The sequence below is a fragment of the Drosophila innubila genome, chromosome X (genome assembly GCF_004354385.1).
Source record: "Drosophila innubila isolate TH190305 chromosome X, UK_Dinn_1.0, whole genome shotgun sequence".
In the NCBI taxonomy this organism is placed as follows: domain Eukaryota; kingdom Metazoa; phylum Arthropoda; class Insecta; order Diptera; family Drosophilidae; genus Drosophila; species Drosophila innubila.
In genome coordinates, this window is record NC_047626.1 from 24025798 (window position 1) to 24050568 (window position 24771).

Here is a 24771-nt window from a genome sequence, read left to right on the forward strand (position 1 = left end):
TCGGTTCGAACTCAACGCGCCAAGTCGAAAAGTTTTAAGTCGCGGCAATTGCGTGACGCGAGCGAATAAATTCGAAGTCAAAAGCCGACGAAGCCGAAATTGCAGTCGCTGTCGCTGTCGCTGTCGTCGTCGTTCGCAGTCGAAACACGAATCGTCAAGTTGCGGTCAAACTGTGCGTGAAATTGGTAAACAGAAAAACAAAAACAAAACGAAGAAACAAAAACAGAAACCGAAACCGAAACCGAACCAAACTTGTACGGTTACATTCCACATACCGAAGCTACTCAAGACCATTTAAATGTGATTTGTTGTTATTTTTATTCCTTTTTTTTTTTTAAATAACACTTTGTTTTTGTTTTCGTACGCGTCGTAGCGTGTTTTAAAAAGCAAACAAAAATTTGCCAGCATTTATTTGTTTTTTTTTTTTAATTTTTTTTTTTTTGCATTTATCAACGATTTATTTATTAATTTTTTATGGTTGCCTCTTCTGTTTCGCCCTCCACGTCTTGAGCTGAAGATGCGGCTATAAAAACTCGCTCAGTGTTTGAATTATTGTTGTATTTTGATTTTGTTTACATTATAAAGTTTTTTTTTAGAGATTTTAGCAAGAGACAGCAAGTTAGCGAAAGAGAGAAAGAGAGAGACACATTATAAACAAGGAGTTTAACTTGATCTTCTTTTGCCGCACGCGTTTCTATCAAGGGTAAGTCCACACACACATACACACACTCTCATGTTAGATATATAAATTATTTTAATTGACTGAAAAACGGAACAGTAAGCCGTCCCCAGTTCGCCTCGTACCCCCTCTTAACCCTGCACCTTGTCAAGTCAATGTCAATGAAGTTTTAACTTTCAAAGCAACTCAATGGAACAATCGGCATTCAATCAAATCGATAGCCGTCTGCCTGCCCAGCGATGCATAACCTATCGATAAGTTCGATAACAATGGCTGTCCTCTGGATTAACCTTTGTTGCATTTCGAAATGCGTCTCGTATCAGCTTCGATTCGATGAGATAACCAAACCAACAACATGTCACATAAGCATTTCCACAGCGGGGGGCTTCCACTTCGTATTCACCCTCCCTCTACTCACCCCCTCCACCTGATTCACCTGCTTACGCATACATTTTGAAAAGAATGGAGGGGAAAGATGAGGTCGGACCCAACAAAAAAAATCGTGTGTCTCGCTCGTGCCAAAACGCTGGAATTATCATCAATCTTAAGTTAAATAAACAGCAGCAACAATACCTGTATGCAAATGAATGTGGTATAAAAACATTGTATTGGACAGTTCTTGTTTTAAATACTTGGACAACAAGCAAAAGCTATGCAAATTCTGAACTGATGCCCAGAGATACCCTCTATTAATACAGATTACAGACTCAGTTATAATGCACAGTTTACAGTAGCACAATGAATAGATAAAAAATATTTTTAAATTTTGGTAATTTAACTTATATTTTTTTATATTTAAAGTAAATCTAGTACTTGACCCCTATTTTTAACTTTAAAAATTATAATTAAATCTTATTACTTTTTATTAAAAATTAAAATATAAGTGTTATTTCGTAACTTTTAAATTAATATTTTGAAATAATTGCTAATTGTTGCTACGGTCCCTGATTTACATACATTAAAATAAAATTGTTAAATAATAAAAACTATATAATACATTAACTTGTTTTTAATTTACCTACTTTATTGATCATACACTTAGAAAAATATGTCATTCTAAAACTATGTAAGTTCGTACTTGAATTTATACCGTTTTGCTCTTAAAATTTTAAGATTGCTTTATTTTAAAATTCTGTTTCGACTTTCAAAAACTTGAATTCATCCGAAAACTTATTAAAAATTTGTTTGCTTTAGTCTCAATATACAATTACCAAACTTACAATTTCTATGGTAAAATTGTACTAAAACCTGGTAATTTTAAAAGATTCAATTCCATTTATTACGTATTGTGTGTTGTAAATTTGTTGACCTGTTTCTTTGTCTCAAAAAAGCAAGCAAAATATTATTCACATTTGAATGAAAATACACATTTTCAAAATTAAAACATTTGAATAACAAACAAAGAGTGAAATTCGCATGTGAAATAATTGACTTCGACTGCTAAAAACTTCCCGCTTTGATTGAGTTGTCTGTCAAAACAGCTATGCCCTATAATTCAATCGACTGCAGGGTATAGACAAACAAATGAGTTTCTCGAAAGGTCAGCAAGAAATCAAAGCACTTGACCAACATTTTGTGAGCTCCTGCTAAATGAATAGACAGACTAAAGAGTCTTTCTTGAGCTGTCAGCGGGAACACTCGATCATGATTAGATGCTTTACCTGGAAATGTAAATGGAAATAGAGTTGATCTTATGCTGAACTTTGATCTCTATTACGACTGTTTCACAGCCACAGTTGAGCATTGTTCAAAGCATTTCTCAAAATGGTCAGCTTCACATTTGGAGACTAAACAGCTCAAAAAAATTCCAAGCACGCATAAGACACAAATAAAATATAAGAAAAAAAGAAAACATAAATTAAATAAAGCAAAAGAAAAAAGTAAACAAACAGTTGAGGTCATTGCTCAAACAAACAAATAGACAACGTGAAGATACAGCTTGTCTTGACTCCAAGTATCTTTATCTCAAAGATTGTGTCTGTATCTCTGTCTTTGTGTTTGTATCTGCATAAAATCTACATGCGTGTCTCAACTTCATTCTGGCGAATTGACAGCTTTATTTAATTTTCTGTTTAGTTGTTTTACTACTGCGTGTCTCTGTAGTTTTAGTGCTGACTTGGGCAAGTGGAATAGAGGGCAGGGGCTTGACCCACAGCCGTGACCACCCAGTGGGTTGGCCCCACCCAGACAGCAGCCATTATTAGCAGTGCAAACAGCGTAGACATCAAATATGCTGGCTTTTAAGTGTTGTAAAACTGCTTATTGATTCTTAGCCAGTGATTGTCAGTATCGAAAGTTAAAAAAAACTATATTAAATTAAACAATGCAAGTTAGTACATCTAATATTTTCTTGAATGCAGACTGCCTATCAAATAATATTTAATTTAGTTTCTACAAATTTCCGTCTTTTTTCGCAATTCATAAAAAACGATTTACAATCGCATTTTAAAAGCTAGAAGCTTGATTTTTTGCCCAATTGCATTTTATTATTTTAGCTTGTTAATTTGCAAAGTTTTCTAAGATCCGACAATAAACACTGCACTTAACACTGATAAACACTAAACGAATTGTATCAAGATATAGTTGCAACTGTGTGTTAGTTTAGTACAGACATACAAAGTAAGATCAAGTCATGCATGCTCAACTAATGCATTCTAAGTGAATATTGTTGTTGTTTTTGTTTTTACAGTAGTTTCGGGACAGTAAGTACTCCTAAGTATTCGACAATTCGTCGAGGTGAAAGCGAAGCTTTAATTATAACTTTGGTCTGCTTGGCTGGCTCACATGATGTTGCTGTTGTTGCTGTTGCATTTGTTGTTGTTGCTGGAGCGGATCTAGCTATTAGCCATATTGCAATTCATCCTATTCCCATGCACTTGCCACATGCTGCAGCCTGACTGCCCCAGCTAGTTGCAGTACGCTCCAAAAGCCAACTAACTAACTAAAAAAGTTCAAACGCAGCAAATACAAAAATAAAAAATAAAACTAAAGAGGGGGGAAAAAAGTGAAATTTCAAATCGAACAACGTCTTCGACTGTGTCCATAATTGGCAGCAACAACAACAACGCCATGTAGGACGCCTGGGTGGATGCCCCCAAGCAGCTCCCCATTTCTCAGTCCCCCTCTCCCCCTTGCACACCACTCCGTTCCACCTCAGTTTCAGTTTCAGCTTCAGTCGTAGCGCCCGGAATTGAAATTGAATTCGCATAGATATCTATTTATAGACAGCTTGCAATCCATAAACGAAATCATTTTTGTTTTCTATCAAATTGAAATGGAAATTCAAATTGCCAGCAACAAAAAATTAATAATAAGCAACAATTAATTAATCAATAAATGAATTTAAAAAAAAAGAAAAAGAAAAACAATAGTAAAATAAAGACAGAAAACAAGTGATTATAATTCTTGAGGCGTACGCGCAGCCTACGACTTTGGCAGTTAATAACAACATTAAAAATTGCAACAAAAACAAATACAACAATTAAAGCAAAAACAATAGGCAAAGCTAAGCAACTAATTTTGATTGTTAATAAATATTTGCAATGCTTTTGAAAGTGTTTATTTTATGATATTAATTTTTTTCTTTTTTTTTTTAATTTAAAATTTTAATTTTTTTGACGCGTTTGCAATTTGCGTGTGTGCGTGGGCTGAAGGGAGGGGTATAGGCGATTGTGTGACTAAATTGATGACTCCCAGTTATAACTGCCTCAACACTCAGCATTGAAACTTAACGCACTCCCATTAAAAATTAATTTAAAAAAACCAATTCAATGTAAAATTTTAAAAGTCATAAATCTTTGAATTTTTCAGAGATCAAACATGTTTAATATTATAGTCAGGCGTTATTTAAATATGTTTTGTGAAATTCTAATTTTTTGTTCAAATATTTCTTTCTTAAATCAATGCACTAAAAAGTTGGCAAGTATATTGAATTGTATTGCGGTTATCAATGAAGAAAAAGAGAGGAATGAGGGTGATTCACGTTAGTGGAACGTGACTGTCGTGACATTCTAAGAAATGGCTGCACATCCGTAGCAATCATATCGCACCCACTTAACTACGTACCAGATATTCGTAATACCCATCAAAGGGAGTTCTCAAACTCCCCACCTGCTGCAAATGCAACTTGGCCGCTCGTTTGAACTCATTGTTAAATGCAATTGACGATTTAGAAATACAAAATGCAAAAAAATGTATAAAAAAAAAAAAAATAGAAAAAACTCAGTTAAAACAATAGCACAGTCTAGCTAGAAGAGAAGCAAAAGAAATAGAAGGTAAATAAAATACAAAAAAAGAAGAAAAAAATAACTTGAAAGTAGCACAAAGCAATTTTAAAGCTGAATGGAGCGTTAAGTTTTTCAACTGCAATTGCAATGGCTTTTCAAGAAACAACAAAACAAATAAACAAAAGAATAACAAAAAATGAAAAATGAGAATGAAAATGTACGTTAACAACAGCTAAATGCAAACTGCAATTAAAATTGGTACACACTTCCAATTGGCGATTCTACATACAGACGGAAAATGACTGAAAGCGCAATTTCGAATCTATCAACTTTAAGGAGTGCTTCTTTTAACTTAAGAAAACTGTAAAAAACATACAAATGTATTTTAACATTGTGGCTAACCAAACTGTAATATCTTAATTATGAATTTTAAAAACTTCAGCACGATTGCATAATAAACGCAGAAGTTGTTCAAAAGCTCACTGAAGCCACTTGTTTTAGTATCTATGTCTACCCTAGAATTATATATCTACAGAGTATCATCTAGCCGAACTGTTTTCTGTTATTCTTTTTGTTTTAAATGGGAACTACAGCAGTAATCATGCAATTATCAGAATCCGACAATTAAGAATTGGGTTTCCGCTCCGCAAAAACATGTCTGTGCGTGTTTCTGCATGTGTATACGTGTCTGTATGCGTATTTGTGTGTGTATAGAGTCTATAGAAAAGACCACACTTAAACAGAAAGCATGTCTAGTCGATAGTTTGCATAATTGATCAAATATTATATCGTAAAAGAGATCATAAAAAGCAGCGCCGAACGAGGGCTGTTCATTAACATGAGAAAGCGCTGGAGGCGCACAAAATGCGGTAATATCTGGTAATAGGCGATTAAGCGTCCAGTCAAAACGATCAAATTCAGCCACAACAGTTAAAATAACAACAACAGCAACAACAACAACAATAATAGTAGTAATAATAATAATATTGACAACAGTCAAGTTGAACAATAAAACGGCTCTAAATCATACACTATACATGTGTACACTGTACAGCCAAAAGCCGGTATCATCGCTAGAGAGCAACTCGAATGGGATAAAAAGAAAAACAACTTAATTTCAAGTGTTGAAAAAGGCGACAACAAACAGCAAAGAAATGCGGTGCGAGGAGCGTGTGAAAATGTGATTTAGTACGAGTACTCGTGGTATTGGTATTCCAGCCGCATGAGGGTAAACCTTCATACTAACTAAATATTACCTCATCAAATTCCATATATGCGATAATGATAATGCGATTCGCTGTGACGTATGCGAGACATGCGATTTGTGAGAAATAACCAAGAGAGCTTGTGAAGTTATAGCATAGTTTAAGCTGATTAAATACGAAATGCACATGCCAATCATACATATATATGTATATTTGTATGTATAGTATACATCATGCATCAACCCATTCAAAACTATACTCAATAGCTTTATTAACCACTTAATTTCTTTCAGTCTTATGAATTCTTAAGATTCTTTAAATGCTTTCTTCTCTTTGCGTAAATCAACATTATACTGTCTGTTTTTGTTAGCATTTATTGTTTTTGCCATTTTACATCGTTTTGTTCGGCTGAATTTAATTTTATTGTTCTTCATGGTCACATTCTTCTGTTAAATATTTCCGCTGTAAATGTAGATTTCTTTTCGAAAATTTTTCTATAACCCACATACATAGTTTGCTCAAATGGTTTTGTGTTCATTTTAATACATATTCTCAAATTTCTAACTTATTTAGTACAAATTTCTTTATAACCCAACTTTATTTGGGCCTACTGTACTTATTGGTTAGATCTTAGACAGTAAGAATTTGCAATTGGAATAAACATTAAAAAAATAATAAACCTGAAATTTGCAATACATATAGTAACCTTACACTTTTAACATTTAGGTGGTTTTTTTTTTAGAAACTTTTCACAAATACTGTACTTAAACATCAACTTTTCTAACCTTTTACTTACATAAAGTCAAATTTTCTCTCAATTTATTTAATGCTTTGTCAGTAAAGTATTTATTAGTAACGTTTTACAGCTACTTTTTTCCATTAATTATTTTTTTATTAAAATACTGACATTTCTTTCGTTTAGTGACTTTATTTAGCACAAACTGCACTAAATAACCGCAAATTTTTAAGAATCAGCTCTATAGTTAAGTAGTTGCTTGGCCATTTTAATAACTAGCTGCTGTAAAAGAGTCACTTAGCTCAAAGCCCATTTAGACGTCATTCTAAATAGATCTTGAGATAGGCGAGTCTACAAATAAATCCGATTCTTAAGTAGCGCTCTCACTCACACTGACATCTGACATCTGTCTACTGTCATGTGCCGAGTGTCATCTCAAAGCTGTAATTTGTCATCCGCTGGGCGATGTTGGAATCGTGTTGTCATCGTCAACGCCCGCGCTTAGCTCACCTCGTCGACGATGATCTAATCTCAAGACCCCGATTGTTGACAAAGGAAAGCGTTGAAAATGCTCACATTTATTATTGTTTATATCACTTTTATTCACAGCAGTTGAACTTGAAAATGCGACAGACAAGGGACAAGGACAGCATTAGGGTTGTCTTTGACTTCGTTAAAAGAGACAGAAGGGGGTGAGGGGGATAGTCTTGGGAGGCGGGCCTAATACAATCAGTGTTTAGTTCCCCCCACCATCATCATTATGATCAGCAGCTACAAAGAAGACAATGCGAAGACAGCGAAGACAACTAAACGCTTTAAAGAGTTCAGCGAACTTCAGTGAAAATTGCCAAGTGTTTATTTGTTGTTATTGTTGCTCACAATGTTGTTATTTTCGTTGTGGTTGTTGTTGTGGTTGCTTTTGTACAGTCAACTGAGGAGAGTAGCGTCGTCATCATGCACATTATTAATATTCGTACCTTAAAATGCGCTATGAAGTGTAAAAATATTTCAGCTGTATCCAAAGTTGCTAAAAATTTATATATATATGTATAATACTATAAAATACTATCATATCTTGTTTCAAAAACCCTAAATCCAACCTTATTCTATAACTTCAACTCAGTCGACGCCTGTTTAAAACTTAACTCATTTCTATTATACTCAGCTTAACTTTATGTATTATTATCTTATAAATTACCATAATTTGGTTTTAGAATTTTACTACTTTACTTAATTTAATTTAATTTAAACACTTCGCCTAGATTTCAAAGCAACAATGTCAGCGATTTCATAGTGTTTCTTTTATAAAAAGTTTTTAAAGTTTAGCTGTCATTTAAAGATTATTTTAAATTAAACGAAGAATAGTATACTCTTAATAATAATTTTCAAGTATACAAATTATTCGCATTTTAGTTGAAGAATCAAGTTTCAAATTGTGTATTTTGCTTAAACTGAAAGATCGTTCACATTGCAATTGCAGAGATCATTGAGTTGAGCTGGTCACGTTTGTTAATGATCGTCAGGGACGAGTGTAGGGAACGTACTCGAACAAGTAGGTGAACCCTGAAACGACGCGAAGCGACGTCTCGACGTGACGCCTGAAGCGTCAACGGAATGCATTTCAAGTTAAAAGAGAAAAAAACAAAAGCCGAAAACTTAACGTCAAGCCAAAAATAAAAACCAAAGCCAAAGCATTATAACTATATTGAATTTCATAACAACAACCTGCGCCTACACTAAAAAAAATAGAGGGCGAGCCGCAGAGAGAGAGACAGAGAGAGAGCACAGATACTGAAAGATATCTGCATATTTTCACCTTTTGTTTGGTCTGGAAACATCTTTAGATACGCGTATTTAGGTCACACACATAGGTGGGCCAGGGATGACTGACGCCAAAAGCTGAGGAGTGGTAAAAGGGAGGAAAGTGGACAGCAGGGAAGTGGAGACTGTCAGCTAAATTAGCGCTCTCACAAGTCACAAGTCTCCACTTGTGTCGATGCGTGTCTAAAATGTGTTAAACCGAAAGAAATCGCCAAGCGAATGAGCCAAAAACACAAACCACACATAAAATACCAAAAAAAAAAAAAAGTCTATATATAAAAGTAAAGAAAAAACAACAACAACAACAACAAATTGCTGAGTTATGCGAGTGTCCATATACGAAAGATACTTGTACTACTTAAAGACATGCTCGGCATATGTAAATTCGTTGAATGCAAAACTGGCTTCGACCTATTGGCACCTGTTGCCATATCTTAACTAAATAGTATTATTTGCATACCCTGTAATTGTTATGGGTGTGCAATAAAAGAGCATTATTACTGTGTATGTAAGAAAGATATAACTTTTGTTTTATCGAGTCGAGAGCAAATAATACTTTAAATAAATAAATCAATTTAAATTTAAAAAAAAATATATAAGAATTAAATATTATATTTTTGGTTACTTTTCCTTTCAGCTGCAGTGCTCGACTTAAGCATATAATTTATATTCTTAAGATAAGCTTAAAATTTTATAATGATCGGATTAGAAGTTTTACATTCTTAACTTTGCTTAAAAGTTTATCGAGAAATAAAAATTCTAAAAAATTAAATAAACACATTGGCGAATATATTTGTTCTAAAATCAGTTTTTTTTTTATTAATTTACAAGTATTGATAAACATAATATTCTTGAATAAATGTGAATATAAATATATAGTATATATAGAACTATAGAAGAGATTTTTACAGGGTATCGTAGACTCGAGATCTGAATGTTTGCTGCATTCCTGCCTGTAATTATTACAATTGTTGTTGTTGCTGCATGAGGTGCAAATTAATTGGGCTACTCGAGTTTCATATTTCATTTCGTTTCGTTTCGCTTGCCACGATCATAATAAGTTTTTTATTTCTCTTTTTATTTTTTGCTTTTATTTCAATCTCTTCTTTGCATCGATTCTTTAATTATGGCAATTAGCCAATTTCGTGCGCGGCAAAACGCCAAAACCAAAACGAAGTCAAGACAATACAATACTATCCAATTGCAATGCGATCCAAAAAAAAAAAGAATAATAATAATAATAATAATAATAATAGCATTTGCAATTGCGGTTTGTCTATGGCGAGTGTTGAGTTTTTCACTTTCCACATTTGTTTTGCACACTTAATAAACAATTTTCGCTATTTACACCATACCATCCATTTTTTAATGGAATTCCAGTGCTGTAAAACCAATTACAATTGCAATTTATGTTGCAAAGTAAACGAAATATATCGGAAGATATAATCAGTTTTTTTTTTTTTATTTTGGTACAGTTTCTACTCGTATTATACAACTCGAAGATAGCCCAATACGCTCTATGTATACATAGGTCGATTATAACTCTGTAATTCATACCAGAAATTGCATTAATTTTATATAGACGCATAATTTTGATAGTCTATTGCAATTTTCAGGAAATGTTTATAGACTACAAGTGGTATATAATAATCAAAATATTTCAAATTTTTTTTTACTTTTTTTGGGGATTTACTTTATTGGACAATTTTATGAGTTCATGATGATATAGAAGCAAGCTTGTGAGTAATAAGTTAGTATAATATATGAAATTATTAATATTAAAATTAAAGACGGGAAAAATGTTGATTACAATGAAATAATAATAATAAAACTTAAAATGAAAATGATGATGGTATTAGAAATAATAATGAAAATAACAAAAGTAATAGGACATTAAAAAATAATTATCAGGAAAATAACAATGCTAACGAAAACAAATATAATTATTATAAAAACAAATATTGATGTCAAAATTTATTGTAATAAATTACATATAAAATTTAAAGTTGATGAATTAAAAGGTAGAAAGACAAGCTCTCTTCCCGTTTCTCACTTTCGAGTTAGAAAAAGCAAAGGAAATTGAAGCGAAGGCTTTAGTTAAATTATTTTATTTTCAAGAATAATTAAGCGATTTAAATTTTAACAAACTGGCAGATTTATGTCATTTACAAGTGTCTCTTTTTCTCACTCTCTCTTGGTCACACTCTGCTGCTGATTTAAGGGGTGGGGGGGAGGAGTTGTGAGCTTGTAACTTGGTATCTCTAATCATTAAAACAAACGTTTATTTTTGAAGTTTTGTTTAATTTTTGTTTCTTTTGCGTCGTGTCAAAATTGTGTATTACTCACATATCTGCCAAAGTCGTGTTGTATATGTATTTGTTGTTGTTGTTGTTTGTTTGTTTTATGGTTTCATGGCAGCCATGTTGTGCAGGGTGTGTTAGCAACATACACACACACTCACGCACACATACATACATCGCACATACCTATAAAATATGTTAATTGCGACATTTGCCGATTTGTTGCGGCGATTTCAGCAGCAATTGTTGTTGCTGTTATTTCTGTTGTTGTTGTTTTTGTTGTTGTTGTTAGCGTTCAACCCAAATATGTCAGCCTTGTCTCACAGCATACACAACTGGCATCCATAATCATATCCACATCCATATTTATCCCAATGGCAAAAGATGCTTATTATTAATCATATGTACAAGTATTATAATCAAAATATTGCGTATACGCAGTGGGTTGCAATTCATCATCTCTTGTTGTTGCTGTCGTTTGTTTTTGTTGTTGTTGCCTTGTCAGACAGCCCGTTTAATTAACATTATTGCTTTTCATTATTATTTCATTGATGATAGATTAAAGTCTCATTATGCGGACAGCTTGAAGTCTTCAAGAAAGTTGATGTTCAAGTGCTTTCCAAGTGATTGCCAAATGAATGATTTGTCAGTCAAGTGAAGCAAGCAAAACAGCAACTATAATATACCCTGTATTTTTGGTATACATATAAATAAATTTAAAATTTTTGAAGTGTAAGTTCTGCTTAAGTTTTGGGTAAGTTGATAAAGTCAAGTTTTTTTTTTCTTCCTTAAAATATACATACTCTGTAATTTGAGTAGATACTTAGTATATTTAATGCAGCTCAATTTTTGCAACAGAGTTGATATTAGTTGAAGTAAAATTTAGGTTAGCTTAGAAATAAGAAGAAAAAAACATTACTTAATTGATATTTTTGTATATCTTTGCTTTTGACAAAATCCAAAAGATATGTGATTGATGTCTGCCATATATGATCCATAATATACATTCTGACACACATACACACGCACACATACATTGGCAGCTGCGCATTGGCCCGCAGATACATTTGTATCTTTTTAATGAGCCGCACTTTGTGTGTCTCGGCATGTGCAGAAAATTAGTTGGCTTGAAATGACTAAAAGGTACATACACTTGAACTCAGCTGGCATAGCTAAAGAGTCAAGTCTCTTTGTATCTGTGTAACTCTAATTGTACATATATCTCTATCTGTATCTGTGCCTCTAACTTAAGTTGTATCTTTAGTTCTATGCAAAAGTTGCTAATTTGTGGCTGACTTTGACTTGATGACTATGTCAAATATGCGATATATATGTGGTTGTATTTGTGCTAGACATGAATGGATCTGTATCTGCAAATGTATCTTTATCTGTCTTTTTGTTTTGTATACCTCTCGTTTCCCTTGCCGCAGGCATTAACAGCTTCCAAATTTTTCTCTCTTCCCTCTCTCTTTAACTTTTCTACCTGCTATTCCATTTCCTTTCCCCTGACCAGACAATGGCTTATCTTAACTTTATTTAGCTGTACTCAAAAACATTTCAATTAGCGTTGATTTTTTTTTTAAGTTGGCCCGCTTTGAGATTATCATTAAAGGAAATAAACAGTACAACAATTGTTTGTGTTATGTGAATGGATTCACATATGTACATATTTATGAATATGTATGAATACGAAAACTCGAATACTTGGCAAGCAAACAAACTCTGGGAAACAAACAATGAACCATCATTTACTCAACAGGTAGATGACCAAACATAACCTCAAAGTTATAATAGAGCGGGATTATTATTTAAAGAGTCTAGCTGAATCCAACAATTTATTTCATAAATGGACTTTCAGAAGGAATTTGATATGGAAATTATAGGATTACTAAACATCTTAAACTTAATTTAACTAAAATTAGTGAAGCTTTAAGCTCAGCTAGAGGTGTAGTTAAGCTACTTAACAGTGAAAACAATCAAAATCACATCACCACATTATTTAAAAAATAACGTAAAATGAACTTTTTTAAAATGCTAAAAAATCATTAGAGCTTAAAGTCTATTTAGGTTTACAATGGATCTGATTATATGCAAATTAAATTTTGAACAGCCCAGAAAGTGTTCAAAAATATGACTTATAAGAATGATATACGATCGTTAAGTACATTTTACATATTGTCTTAAAATAGAAGAGCTTTAAGCACAGTTAGGATTTATTTGGTAATTGGATTGTAGCTCATTAAAATTGTTACAGAAAATGTTAAGACATACTGAAAACCCTTTTATTTAAGTATCAACTCGAATTTAATTTAAGCTGTAAGCTCTTTAGAACGTGTCGAGCAGAGCTTAAAGCTTATACTAAAACTTATCTCATTGTGATGAGAAGCAATGTCACGTATTGCATTAAATATCTTTAACTATATCAGCATCTGTATCTTTGGCTCTGGCTGTACATGTATCTGCATCCTTAACTCTAGATGTATCTGTATCTTTAAGTCTGTCATGGCGCTTAGCTTGTCTGCAAAGTTGTCCATCATTTGTTGGCATTCCATTCACCGATGAGATTTGCAATCAGCGACAAGCAAATTAAATAAGATTGAGATAGAGATTGTGATTGAGATTGGGATTGAGATTGCTCATTACTGACACAGTCACCGCTTGCAACTGGCAACTTGTCACATGTCACAAGTTCAATGCATTGTTAATTGTCAATTTTCAATTATCAATTATCAATGGCAACGGCAATTCAATTAACTTGGTCAACTTGAAAGTCAACTGAGTCGTTGCTGTGCCTTCAAACTATTGAAGAGCTAAACAAGACATGACACGACACGTAACGACACGATTCAACACGACACGACATGCATAAGCCTGCGCATTTTACCGATTTTCTTGTTAGAACCGCATTAGAACCGCTTTCAACTCTTGCCGTTGACATAACCAACAACTGACAACAAACATGCAACAGCGTTGATGCAACACGACGCATACTATGTGTCTGTCGGTTATGCAATGCACCGCATTATGCTAATGGCCAATCTGCAACTTAAAGCTGCCTATTCCAATTGACATTCCAATTGGCATCGACGATTCCAATTGGTTCAATTGAACGAGTCCAGTTGCCACAGAACTGGGTCAACATTGCAGTTGCAACTGCCACATAACTGGTTGCACTTAACGACGCCACTTGTGGCAGCCGCTAAGCGATTGCCACTTAAATACATGATATTACCAAACTTAAAAAATAAGAACAAGTTAGAAAATAATTCGATTCGCTTAAATTTGGTTAATTGCTTAAAAAGTTTGAGCTTAAGCAGCCAAGAGCTTTGCTACTGTATGAATTTATATATTTATCTATCCATCAATCTACCCAACTATATTTCCTTTTATTTATTTTTATCATCTAAAAATTTTATCGATATATCTATCTATTTAATCTTCTAAATATATACACTAACATATGAATTCATTTCTATCAATCTATAATTTTTATTTTCATCTAGCTATCTATAACTCTAACTATCCATCCTTGTATGGCATTTGTATATTGATTTATGTATCTATGTTATCAGACCATGTATCCATCTGTTAGGCTCTTCTTTTATTATCTATTTATGTTTCAGTCTTTCTATTTATTTATCTACCCATCTATTAAAAAATCTAACGCTGACTATATCTATTTAATATTTACATATCAATTGTTTTCTCTATAATTGTATCTCTCTATTTATATATTAATCGATATATTGTCCATCTAACTATATGCTCATCTCTTAATCTATCTTTCTGTCTATCTATTTGCAACTTTATTTATCTTAATATATATCTCTATATTACACTATATTTCAATCAAGCTATTTATGTATCTATCTAAGTATCCATATATTTCTTTAGCTATCTACCAAATCTTCAATGCAGTCTTTCCATCTATCTATTCAACTGTTTATCTATCAATCCTTTGACGATCTCATAGATTGGAAATCACATCGATCTATTTATATTTATTTTCTGTAACTTAAATTTTATATGAAAGTAGTTTCAAGAGTTTTTTATATGAATTTTATACATGTAGCTCTATCATATAAAACCATACTAATAAATTTTTTTTTTTTTTGAAAATATATCTTTTGGAGCTGAGATATCTTTTAGGAAACAATGTTAGTTTGCTTTATTTTAGTATTTTTAAGAGGGTGACAGCAGAAACCGTCTTAAATCTAATTATTTAATGACAAGCGACTGAGCTTGTAACTCGAGAGGCTTTACAAGAGTATATTGATGTTTGGAGATACATATAAAAATGTATCTAATGTTTATTTTCACTTCAATTATGAGTGCAGTGTTATGTGTGCAACAACGACAGCTTAAGTTACAAAAAATTCGATGCGATGCGACGTGAGCATTACTTTAACCAAGTAAATTACTATATAATTTATTATATTTTTAGTTAGTCTTAGTTTAAGTCTTGCTTTTTGTCTCGCATTTGATTCGTTTAATTATTGCGTTTTTTTTTCACTTCAAAATTTTACAATTTACGAGGCAGTTAGTAACGTCAGACTGTCTGTGTGTCTATCCGTCTGTTTGGTCATAGTTGGCGTCACCCCCCATACCAAAACTTCCCTCCCCCCGCTCTCTCTCCCTCTCTCTCTTTCGCTTTTGCTGCAGAAATCGAAAGAGACTTCACTTTTCAAGCGGATTGCAGACCGTATACGAGTATACGACTTGCCTCTGACTTTGGCTCTCTGCACGTGGCCAACAGTGCGTGTCCAGCCCCAAGTTTCGTGCATTTGGCAATAAATTATGTCTACGTGCTTCACAAGTTTTCACTGCACGCGCCAAAAAGACGAAGACAAAGACGAAGACGAAGACGATGACGACGATGACGTTCAAAGTAAAAGTTGTTGTAACCCCAAACCAAAATTTTAAGTCCGTAAACCCAACCCAAAAACCATCCTGTGCTGAAGATTCATTTTATAGTGGCCTGTATCTGTCTGCCTATCTTTACATCATGCCCCACGTTGCAGTTGCATGTGCATGGATGGCACTCACCTATCTTTTTCTCCTTCTTCTTCTTCTTTTTCTTCTTGCCACTGTTTCGACCATATTCCGGTGGCATTTTCATTGAGTTGCACAGCGGGTGCAACGCATGACGACGTTTCTTCTGTTGTTGACATACGGAAATGGGAAATGCTTTTGCCATATTTGTTGTGACCGCCCACACTGCCACACCCCCTCCCCCTGCCCCAGCTCATATAATATCAGCGTTACATCCGCCTTTGGCACCGTTACGCAATTAAACGACGATAATATATATATTGTTCCACGAAGCGTTGCATTTACGCACTTTCTTCTGCAGAATAAGTATTTTAAATTGCTTTCAAGTCTCTGTAATCAACTTCGTAAGTCTTTAAACTCTTTAGAATTTTCATAAGATTTTTGCAATGATTTAACAACTTGAATTTATTTGTATTACAAATTTAATTGAAATACGCCCTTCAATTAATAACCAGTTATGTTTACATATAAGAAATTTTACGATTTATTAGCTGATTCCAGGGACAGTAGATAATGATTATTTTGTTTTTTTTTTTCCAAATGAAAAAATCATTCACTTCTAGTAACTGTAAATAATCGTGAAATATATATATATATATATGGGTAATTTATGCAATTTCACTATGATCTTTAAATTTAGATAATCAATATATTTTATATAAAAAATAAAACTCAAGAAATAATCATTATTTTTGAGCGATAAACATAAAGCTCATAGCATAATGATTATTTCATGAGTTTTATTTTTTTTAAACAAAAATAAAACTCAAGTTGTTTGGTCAAACTAACACCGTGAGTTTTACTTTTAATTTGAAAAAAATAAATCTCAAGAAATTATCATAATGCTATGAGTTTTATTTGTTTGCTCAAAAATAATGATTATTCCTGAGTTTTAGTTGCAGCTTTTGAGTATATTTCAGAAAGATATACATATTCTAAAATAAAAAACCTATAATTATTGTTATTAAACCTAACAAGATATTTAATAAATTTAATTCTTTTAGAAATATTAACATAATACAATCTTAACTTTGACTGCCTGAAATTATATTTTTTCTGCCAAAAATAAACGCATTACGTTAATGTAGATACTTTTTTTTATAAGTATTGCCTTAAACTACATTTTTCATCGCATATTAATTTAACAAACGAGATACTTTTGGCAACTTTATTGCTTAATAAGACTATGATTTAAAATTAAAAATATTTTATTATTGTGCATAAATTCAATATTTAAATTAAGCAACTTTTGTGACCTTGATAAAGGTTTTTCCATTCAATATTTAAACCAAATTCAAGAGTGTAAATCATATTTCGCCTACAAATGGTATTTTGGGTCACAAATAAGTGGCATATGGATGTAAAGCTGTCTTTTCATCCTAAAACTAGCTTCTTTTCTATAACAATAAAATTAAATATTAATATTACACAATATTGCCTATTTTATATAGGTTAAAAAATACTTTGTACAATGCAAATAAAGTGCCCGAAATAAGTAAATGGGACAAACATTTGGCACCCTGTATTAACCGTAAGATGCAATTCTTGGGTTTCTCTCTTCCCACTATATTTCGATTATAGTGTGCTTATGCGGTAGGCAAAAAATTTCGAAAAAGTACCGCAAGACTTTTCCGTTATGTTTATTTATAGATGACAATGTTGAGTTTTCGAAAGAAATAAGTAAATGGGACAGATTAGTTTGTTTTAATTTGCGACTGGTTAACCACGTGGAGTTTGAACTTTTCATATTGAATTCTGTTGAAAATATTAAAATAAACAAAAATAAGTAAGTTTTAAGTAAATTCATTACTTATAACAGCTCCTAATGGCTTTTTTTGTTAAGAAATGTAAAGTTTTGGTCGTTTAACGGATATCGAGCGTGGAAGAATCTTGGAACTGCGTGATTCGGGGATGTCAATACGCAAAACTGCAGACAAGGTTGGCAGAAATAAGAATACGGTGGAAAAATTAATAAAGAACCCTGAAAATCATGGGAAACAACTCCGTTCTGGGCGCCCACCCTTGGTTGACAACCGGGACAAAAGGCGAATAAAAAATCTAGCGGTCAAGGAAAATATCAGCGCATCCCAAATACGGAGCAATTTGTCTCTACCGATATCTACGATACGTGTACAACAAATTTTAAAGTGTTCCGAGAATGTTTCGTATGAAAAAAAACTGTTAAAACCGGAACTACTGCCAAGGCACAAAGCTGCTCGATTGCAGTTTGCAAACAAATATAAATTTTGGGATACTGAATGGGAAAATATAATTTTTAGCGACGAGAAAAAGTTTAATTTAGACGGCCCTGATGGCTACTGCTATTATTACCGCGATTTACGGTGCCCAAAAAAAGTTCACGTGTCCAGAAATTTCCACGGAGGATCACTTATGATATGGGCTGCGTTCGGCTTCAATGGAAAGACACCCATGTGCTTTATAACGCATAAAATGACTGCACAAAATTATGTGGAGCTCTTGGAGTGTGTTAGTGCAATTTGGAGAGGATAAATTTGGTGATACCTGGATTTTTCAGCAGGATAATGCACCCATCCATACCGCAAGGCTCACTAAGGCTTTTTTTAAGGAGTCCCAAATTCCTGTTTTAGAGTGGCCAGCACGCAGCCCGGACCTAAATCCGATTGAAAATCTTTGGGGTATCTTGTCTCAACGGGTTTATGCCAACGGGAAGCAATTTTCAACTCTAAAAGAGTTAAAAGAAGCCATTATGCGAGAATGGGAGAAATTGGACATACAAATGCTCCAAAACTTGGTCAATTCAATGCCAGGACGGATAGTGAAGGTGTTAAACAACAAAGGGTGTTCTATTTAAGATATTGGTATAGTTTAAAAATTTTTGTTTTTGTTTTTTTTAAGTTTTGACATACAAATAATGAATTTGTCCCAGTTACTTATTTCGCTTCAGAATATTTTGTCTTAATTTTTTTCTTAATTTTCCCAATTTTTTTTTTATTTAAATATGTTAAAATCTATTCATAATATTATTAAGTTTATATAATAATTTGTTTTTTGAAAATATATTAAAAGGTTAAGTTGTTATTCCTTACAACGTAGTGTCCCATTTACTTCTTTCGCGCACTTTAGTACAAAATGAATATATATTGTTTGTATTTATTTATTAATTAAAATCTTAATTCGAATTTTAAAAAATGTAATTAAAAAAAGTATTCATATTGATATCTATAGAATATAAAAAGCTGTATTCAAAAGTGAAAATCCAACAGGTTATAATTGACTTTTTTTTCTGTTTGTTGCAGAGATGCCATAATGGAGCCAATGACCATGTTGGTGTTGGCCTTCCAGCTGCTGGCGCTCTTCTCGATCGCCGGTGCGCTGTTGATCTATCTGATATGCAAGGTGCGGGAGGAGAGTCAGGCGTGCAATGCGGAGCAGCAGCCGAGCCGTGTGGTGTTGGTCACCAGTGCGGATACAGCGCTGGGATTGCAACTGTGCACGTATCTGGCGAATAAGGGATGTCGGGTGTTTGCCGGAATGAAGGAGGCGAGAGATTCGTTGCCGGCGAAATTGCTTTGTGGCTGGATGAAGATACGGGAATATAGCGAGGAGCCGATTAGTGGCACCATCATTCCAATGCGACTAGATGTCACACGCGAAGATGTGTTGCGTGAGGCAACCATCGCCATGGGCGCCCATCTGAATGCCAATGAACGTGGCATTGCCGCCGTCATCAACACGAGCGGAAGTGTCTATCGCGGTCGTGTCGAGTCACAGGATGTCCAACAATGGGAGCACATGCTCAAGACCAACATTCTGGGTACACTGCGTGTGGCAAAAGCATTTGTCGGTTTCCTTCGTCCCACACGCGGTCGTCTTCTTTATCTGGGCGGCAGCACAGCAGGTGCAAGTATGGGAGGCGATGGTTTGGTCGCCTTCAATGCATCCCGTGTGGCCGTCGAGAAGTGTGCCGAGGAGTTGCGCAAGGAGCTGCAACCCTATGGTGTCAACATTGTGGCACTTGACACATGTGGCATGACCGTCGAGTCGCTTTACAAGGCGCCAGTTGCTCAGAGTAAGTGTCCAGTGTCAAAGTCCATGGTACCTCAAGCGAATTTCCCATATTTTTCCAAAACACAAACATAATAACAAAAAAAAAAAAAAATTCCAAAAAAAGGGTGAATAATTTTAAACTAGAACACACACTCCATTTTTTTAATTTAGAAAAATCTAATACTTCTATTTTTCCTAGTTCTGTTTGATTTTGCAGATTTTGCTAACCAAGTAATACAAACATTTAAAAAAAAACAATTTCAAGAAACCTACACAAGCTAAAACTGAGAAATGTGAACAAAAAAAAACATTTAGAGCTCAAAAATATCGAAATCTATTAATTCATAAATATTAAGAAGAGTCGCTTTGATTTTTCTAACCCTTGTTTTTACTATTTTTCAAAGAATTTGTATATTTTACATATTACATTTTTCCTTATTTGCCATTCCTAATTACAATTTTTTTTTACTTAAGCCCATTTTTTATTGTTGAAATCTCAAATAACTGACAGACAAAAAATATATATAAATAAATGTCAAGATTACAATTAACTCTCAGTTTATACTGAAAGTTGAAAATTCAACCCATTGGATAATGTGTAAATATGCTTATAGAGAATCACTGCCCATTATTGTGTTTAACGAAACTAATCAAAGTATCTTTTTTTTTCAATTCCCGTTTTGTAGCCATCTCACAGTGTCCCGGTGCTCCCACCCAGTATACGGCGGATGTGCTTAGTGCCAGTGCCCTGCAGGTGATCGAGCGGGCGCTCTGGGATTATACGCCGCAGCAGCGCTACACGTTGCTCTCCCACAACAAGTATCAATTCACGTTGCCATGCCGCTCCTCGTTGCGCCTCCATCGACCCAGCGAGGCTGCCACGCAGTCCGTCTAAAGTGGAAGCCGGAACTGGAGCTGGCAAACAATTGATTGAAGCTACTATTTGCGTGTCTTTTACAATAATTTCTGTACATATGTAACTCAAGCACAATCTACGTCTCTTTCTCTATCTTAACTGTATTTGTAACCGTATCCGAGTCTGGATCTATGTATTCGTATCTGTATCTTTAACTCTTCGATCTACTTACATTTTTTTATCAACATTTTTTTTGCTGATTATTATGATTATGATTACGTTTTTTTTATAAAGACAAGTTTACATTATGCTGCATTTTATTTGTAGACCTGTTGTAGACGCTGCCTGGTTCGGGATTTGGCGGCAACCATTGCGTATACATAATGTTACGATTTATACACAATAAATAATATACAAACATATCAAAAATATATATATATATATAACTGTATGTATATGTATATATACAAAATATAAAGACTGTTTTCTTTGCCATTTTATTCTTGTGATAATTTTTGTGATGCATTTAGGTTGAGACTCGCTGTGCTTCTTCAACTATTCGTACTTTGAAATAAAATCGAAGCGCAACACGGAGGCACTCAAGATGTCACCTGTTCGCACAAAGTGCTTCTCTGCCGAGCGTCCCGGCAAATGGATGAGCACATCGGCACCCACAATACTCTGCAGTCGACTGCTGATCTGTAAATGGTAACAAGACTTATTGAAACTGATATCAATGGGAGTATGAATCATTTGTCTGCATTACCTGGTCTCCATTGACGCTGGCATAGAGCTGGCCTTTAATGCTGGTCACGGAAGCGCGCACATATTCGGGACGTGCATCCAAATCGATGGTATCATTGAGCAGCTATTAGAATAGAAATAGAAAAGATAAATTAGAATAAATAGCCGTAGATATCAATGGGCAAATCTCAATCCACTACAAAGTTTATTTACTTATTTCTCTGTTTCCACACATTTTTTTCATTAGAAAAAAATATATAAATTTGATTCCTTTAAGAAAATAACAACGAAAACGTTAACTGAAACTATCCGTATAATTTTTAGTACCACAACCGAAACTCTAACCGAAATGAATTTTTTCGAAGAGCCGAAACCGAAACGTTTTTATTAAAATGTCTGTAAGTCCGAACCATTTAAAGCTTCCAAGACTTTATTATTATTAAGAATCCAAATTAAAATAATAAATTTAAATTTTTTGGTTCACTCAAGGAATGTTCGATTGTAAATACTACCTAAAATTTGATCAAGTCAGCAGTTGCTCAAGAATAACAACAAGCTTCTTCGCTGCCATAAACAAAATTTTTAAGTTTTTTACCAACATTTATCTAGCAACATAGTTTAGCTAATCTTAAGTATTAGTCAAACAATAATTGCAGCTGTATTTGTTCAGGTTCGTATGTGATAGCACACAAGTAAAAAAAGAAGCAAGTTGCAACATCAACAAGTTGAAGAAAGCCTTTAAGGCGGCGCTCTTATCGCTACTTGTGAAAGAAACTAGAAGAGATAAGGCAAAAGTCGTCATAGAATTGGCCGGTAAATTTGTTTGTAGGCTATTTACTGACGGACCTATGAATAGGAATGAGAATGGGAATTGAAATGGGAATGGAAATGGAAACTGATTGATCAAATCAAGCAAATGAATCTCAATTGTCTGTCACATTGCGAGTGTGTTGGCTAATCTACTCTCGCAAGGTCTTCAAATGTCGAGATAAGAGAGTAGAGTATTTCACAATTTATTTCGATTCTTACCGTCACATTGACCACGGGCAAGGAGCACTTGGCTCGCTCCCATCCCGCTGCCCAACGAATGGCGGGCAACGCAAACAGATGGAAGGTGACAAAAGCCGACACGGGATTACCGGGCAGTCCAAAGAAATACTTGTTCTCCCTGCTGGCAAAGGTCATTGGTTTGCTGTCAATTAAATTCAAATAACATGATACAACATTGTTATGTGATAGATATGATAGATATTATGTTACCCTGGTTTCATATTGACGCGTCCGAAATGTAACTGAAAATTGAGGGATTGCAGGACAGGCTTAATGTAATCCTTGTCGCCCATTGAGACGCCACCGCTGCAGATCACAAAGTCGACAGCCTCAAAGAGAGCAGACAACGTGTGTTCAATGCTGTCCAAACTAAGAAGCAGATTATATTTATGTTAGGGAATCAATTGAGCAATGCGATTGACTCACTCGTCACCCAGGACATGCTGTTGCATGCAATCGAAGCCAAAGTAGAGCAACAGCTCCTCCAGCATGGTTGTATTCGAGTCATAGATTTTACCAGCTGCTGTTGGCTGATTGGGAGCCAGCAGCTCGCTGCCAGTTGAGATTATGGCCACTTTGGGCTTGCGCAGTGGCATTTGGCAGCCAACGGAGGCCAGCAAGGATTTGGTGACAACCGGTGAGGCATCGAAGGCGGGAAACACTTTGTCGCCCTTCTGCAGATCATATCCAATGGATCTGGCAAGTGAATGAATATTTAGTATGTCGTTATATATAACTGATCAGTTGGTTAGCTCACCGCACATCTTGACCAGCCTTGGGTTCGACCAAAATGTCAACCAGGCTTTCCTCGCCATATTTGTCGCGCTGCAGCAACTTGGTGTCCTCCACTTGGACCACACAGTCGGCATGCTCGGGCAGCGGTGCTCCCGTATTGATCTTGAAGCACTCATCCTCCTGCAGCGGATGTGGATTGACCTTTGAGTGGATAGCAACTGATGAGCAAGAGGGAATAGAAAATAGAAAATAGACATTACCTTGTCGCCGGCTGCTATGCAGTCAAGCACACGCTTGGTGCCCGAAAACCCAGTGGACTTCATGGCATAACCATCCTTAATGGATGCCCGAAACGGGGGTATATTCACTGGCGATAGCAGTGATTCCAGTTGCTGACAGATGCTGTTGTTCCGCTGCACCACGCTCATGATGGTGCTGAGCGCCTGATCCACTGGTAGCATGGGAAATGGCGAATTGCGGTCCACATCGTTGCCAGCGCCTGTTTTGTGTGGACAGACATGATCCCGATGGAGTCGTTGCTGTGTCGTAGTTGTCGTACTTGTTGTGATTGCGCCCTGCACCTCGGCATGTGTGCGCTGCACGAGCTGAACATCCTCACTAATCAGATGGACGGCATGTGGCAACAGTTCCCGCACCGCCTCGAAGCATTCGCCGACAGCCTTCTCGCTGCCTGGGAAATTCATGAGCAACGTGTTGCCGGCAATGCCACAAATGCCGCGAGACAATGCCGCGAATTTGGTCTTTTGGAGCGAGGCCAGGGCAATGGCCAGGGTCAGTTGAGTGCAGTCCTTGTCGATCAGCGGCTTGGTTGCTTCCGGCGTGACGTCACGCGGCGCAAAGCCGGTGCCGCCGGTGGTTATGATGATCCTCACATCCGTTCGATCGATCCACTTGCGCAGTTCCCGCTGTATGAGATCCCGCTCATCGGGCAGCACACTGGCAATCACTTGGGCATTGTCAAAGGAGTCGCGTATCAGCGTCACCAGACGCGGACCGCTGCGATCCTTCGCCGGCTCCTGGTAACAGGTGTCACTAACTATGAAAGACAGGCAGCAGCCAATCGTTAAAATAAACTTAAACTTTCTGCCAGTTTGAATTGTCGCTTACTTGTCAATACGCCAAACGTAATTGCATCCATGGCGGCATTTATATAAGCTCTGTTGATTCCAGCACTTGCTACTACCAATTAAATTGTTTAATAAAGCGTTTAGCACTCAAACAAAAAGTTTTCGATTGCTTTGACCGTTTGAGGGTAACGCGTTTTGAGCATTTTTAGCACATTTCATAAGTTCGATTTCTTGCATGTGTACACACTGT

The 24771-nt window shown here is 35.1% G+C and overlaps 2 protein-coding genes across 4 annotated transcripts; one reads left to right on the plus strand and one right to left on the minus strand.

Moving 5' to 3' along the window:
- LOC117788995 (uncharacterized oxidoreductase SSP0419) lies at nt 1-21324 on the plus strand. 3 transcript variants are annotated; one of them, XM_034627971.1, is made up of 4 exons: nt 1-185; nt 597-703; nt 19298-20070; nt 20735-21324. In XM_034627971.1, exons 3-4 carry the CDS (start codon nt 19308-19310, stop codon nt 20941-20943), a joined length of 972 nt encoding a protein of 323 aa, XP_034483862.1. In that variant the 5' UTR covers nt 1-185; nt 597-703; nt 19298-19307; the 3' UTR covers nt 20944-21324. The 3 variants fall into 3 exon arrangements, with proteins under 3 accessions (XP_034483862.1, XP_034483879.1, XP_034483870.1); XM_034627988.1 differs by having other exon boundaries at nt 1-172; nt 586-703; XM_034627979.1 differs by having other exon boundaries at nt 1-172.
- Nucleotides 21208-24686, minus strand: LOC117788985 (molybdenum cofactor synthesis protein cinnamon). Its single transcript, XM_034627960.1, has 8 exons — nt 24562-24686; nt 23694-24490; nt 23456-23634; nt 23125-23394; nt 22909-23067; nt 22678-22840; nt 21671-21772; nt 21208-21603 (listed from the first exon to the last, which is right to left on the minus strand). The coding sequence occupies exons 1-8, from the start codon at nt 24590-24592 to the stop codon at nt 21460-21462; spliced, it is 1845 nt and encodes a 614-aa protein (XP_034483851.1). The 5' UTR covers nt 24593-24686; the 3' UTR covers nt 21208-21459.
- Between the last annotated feature and the right edge of the window lie 85 nt (nt 24687-24771).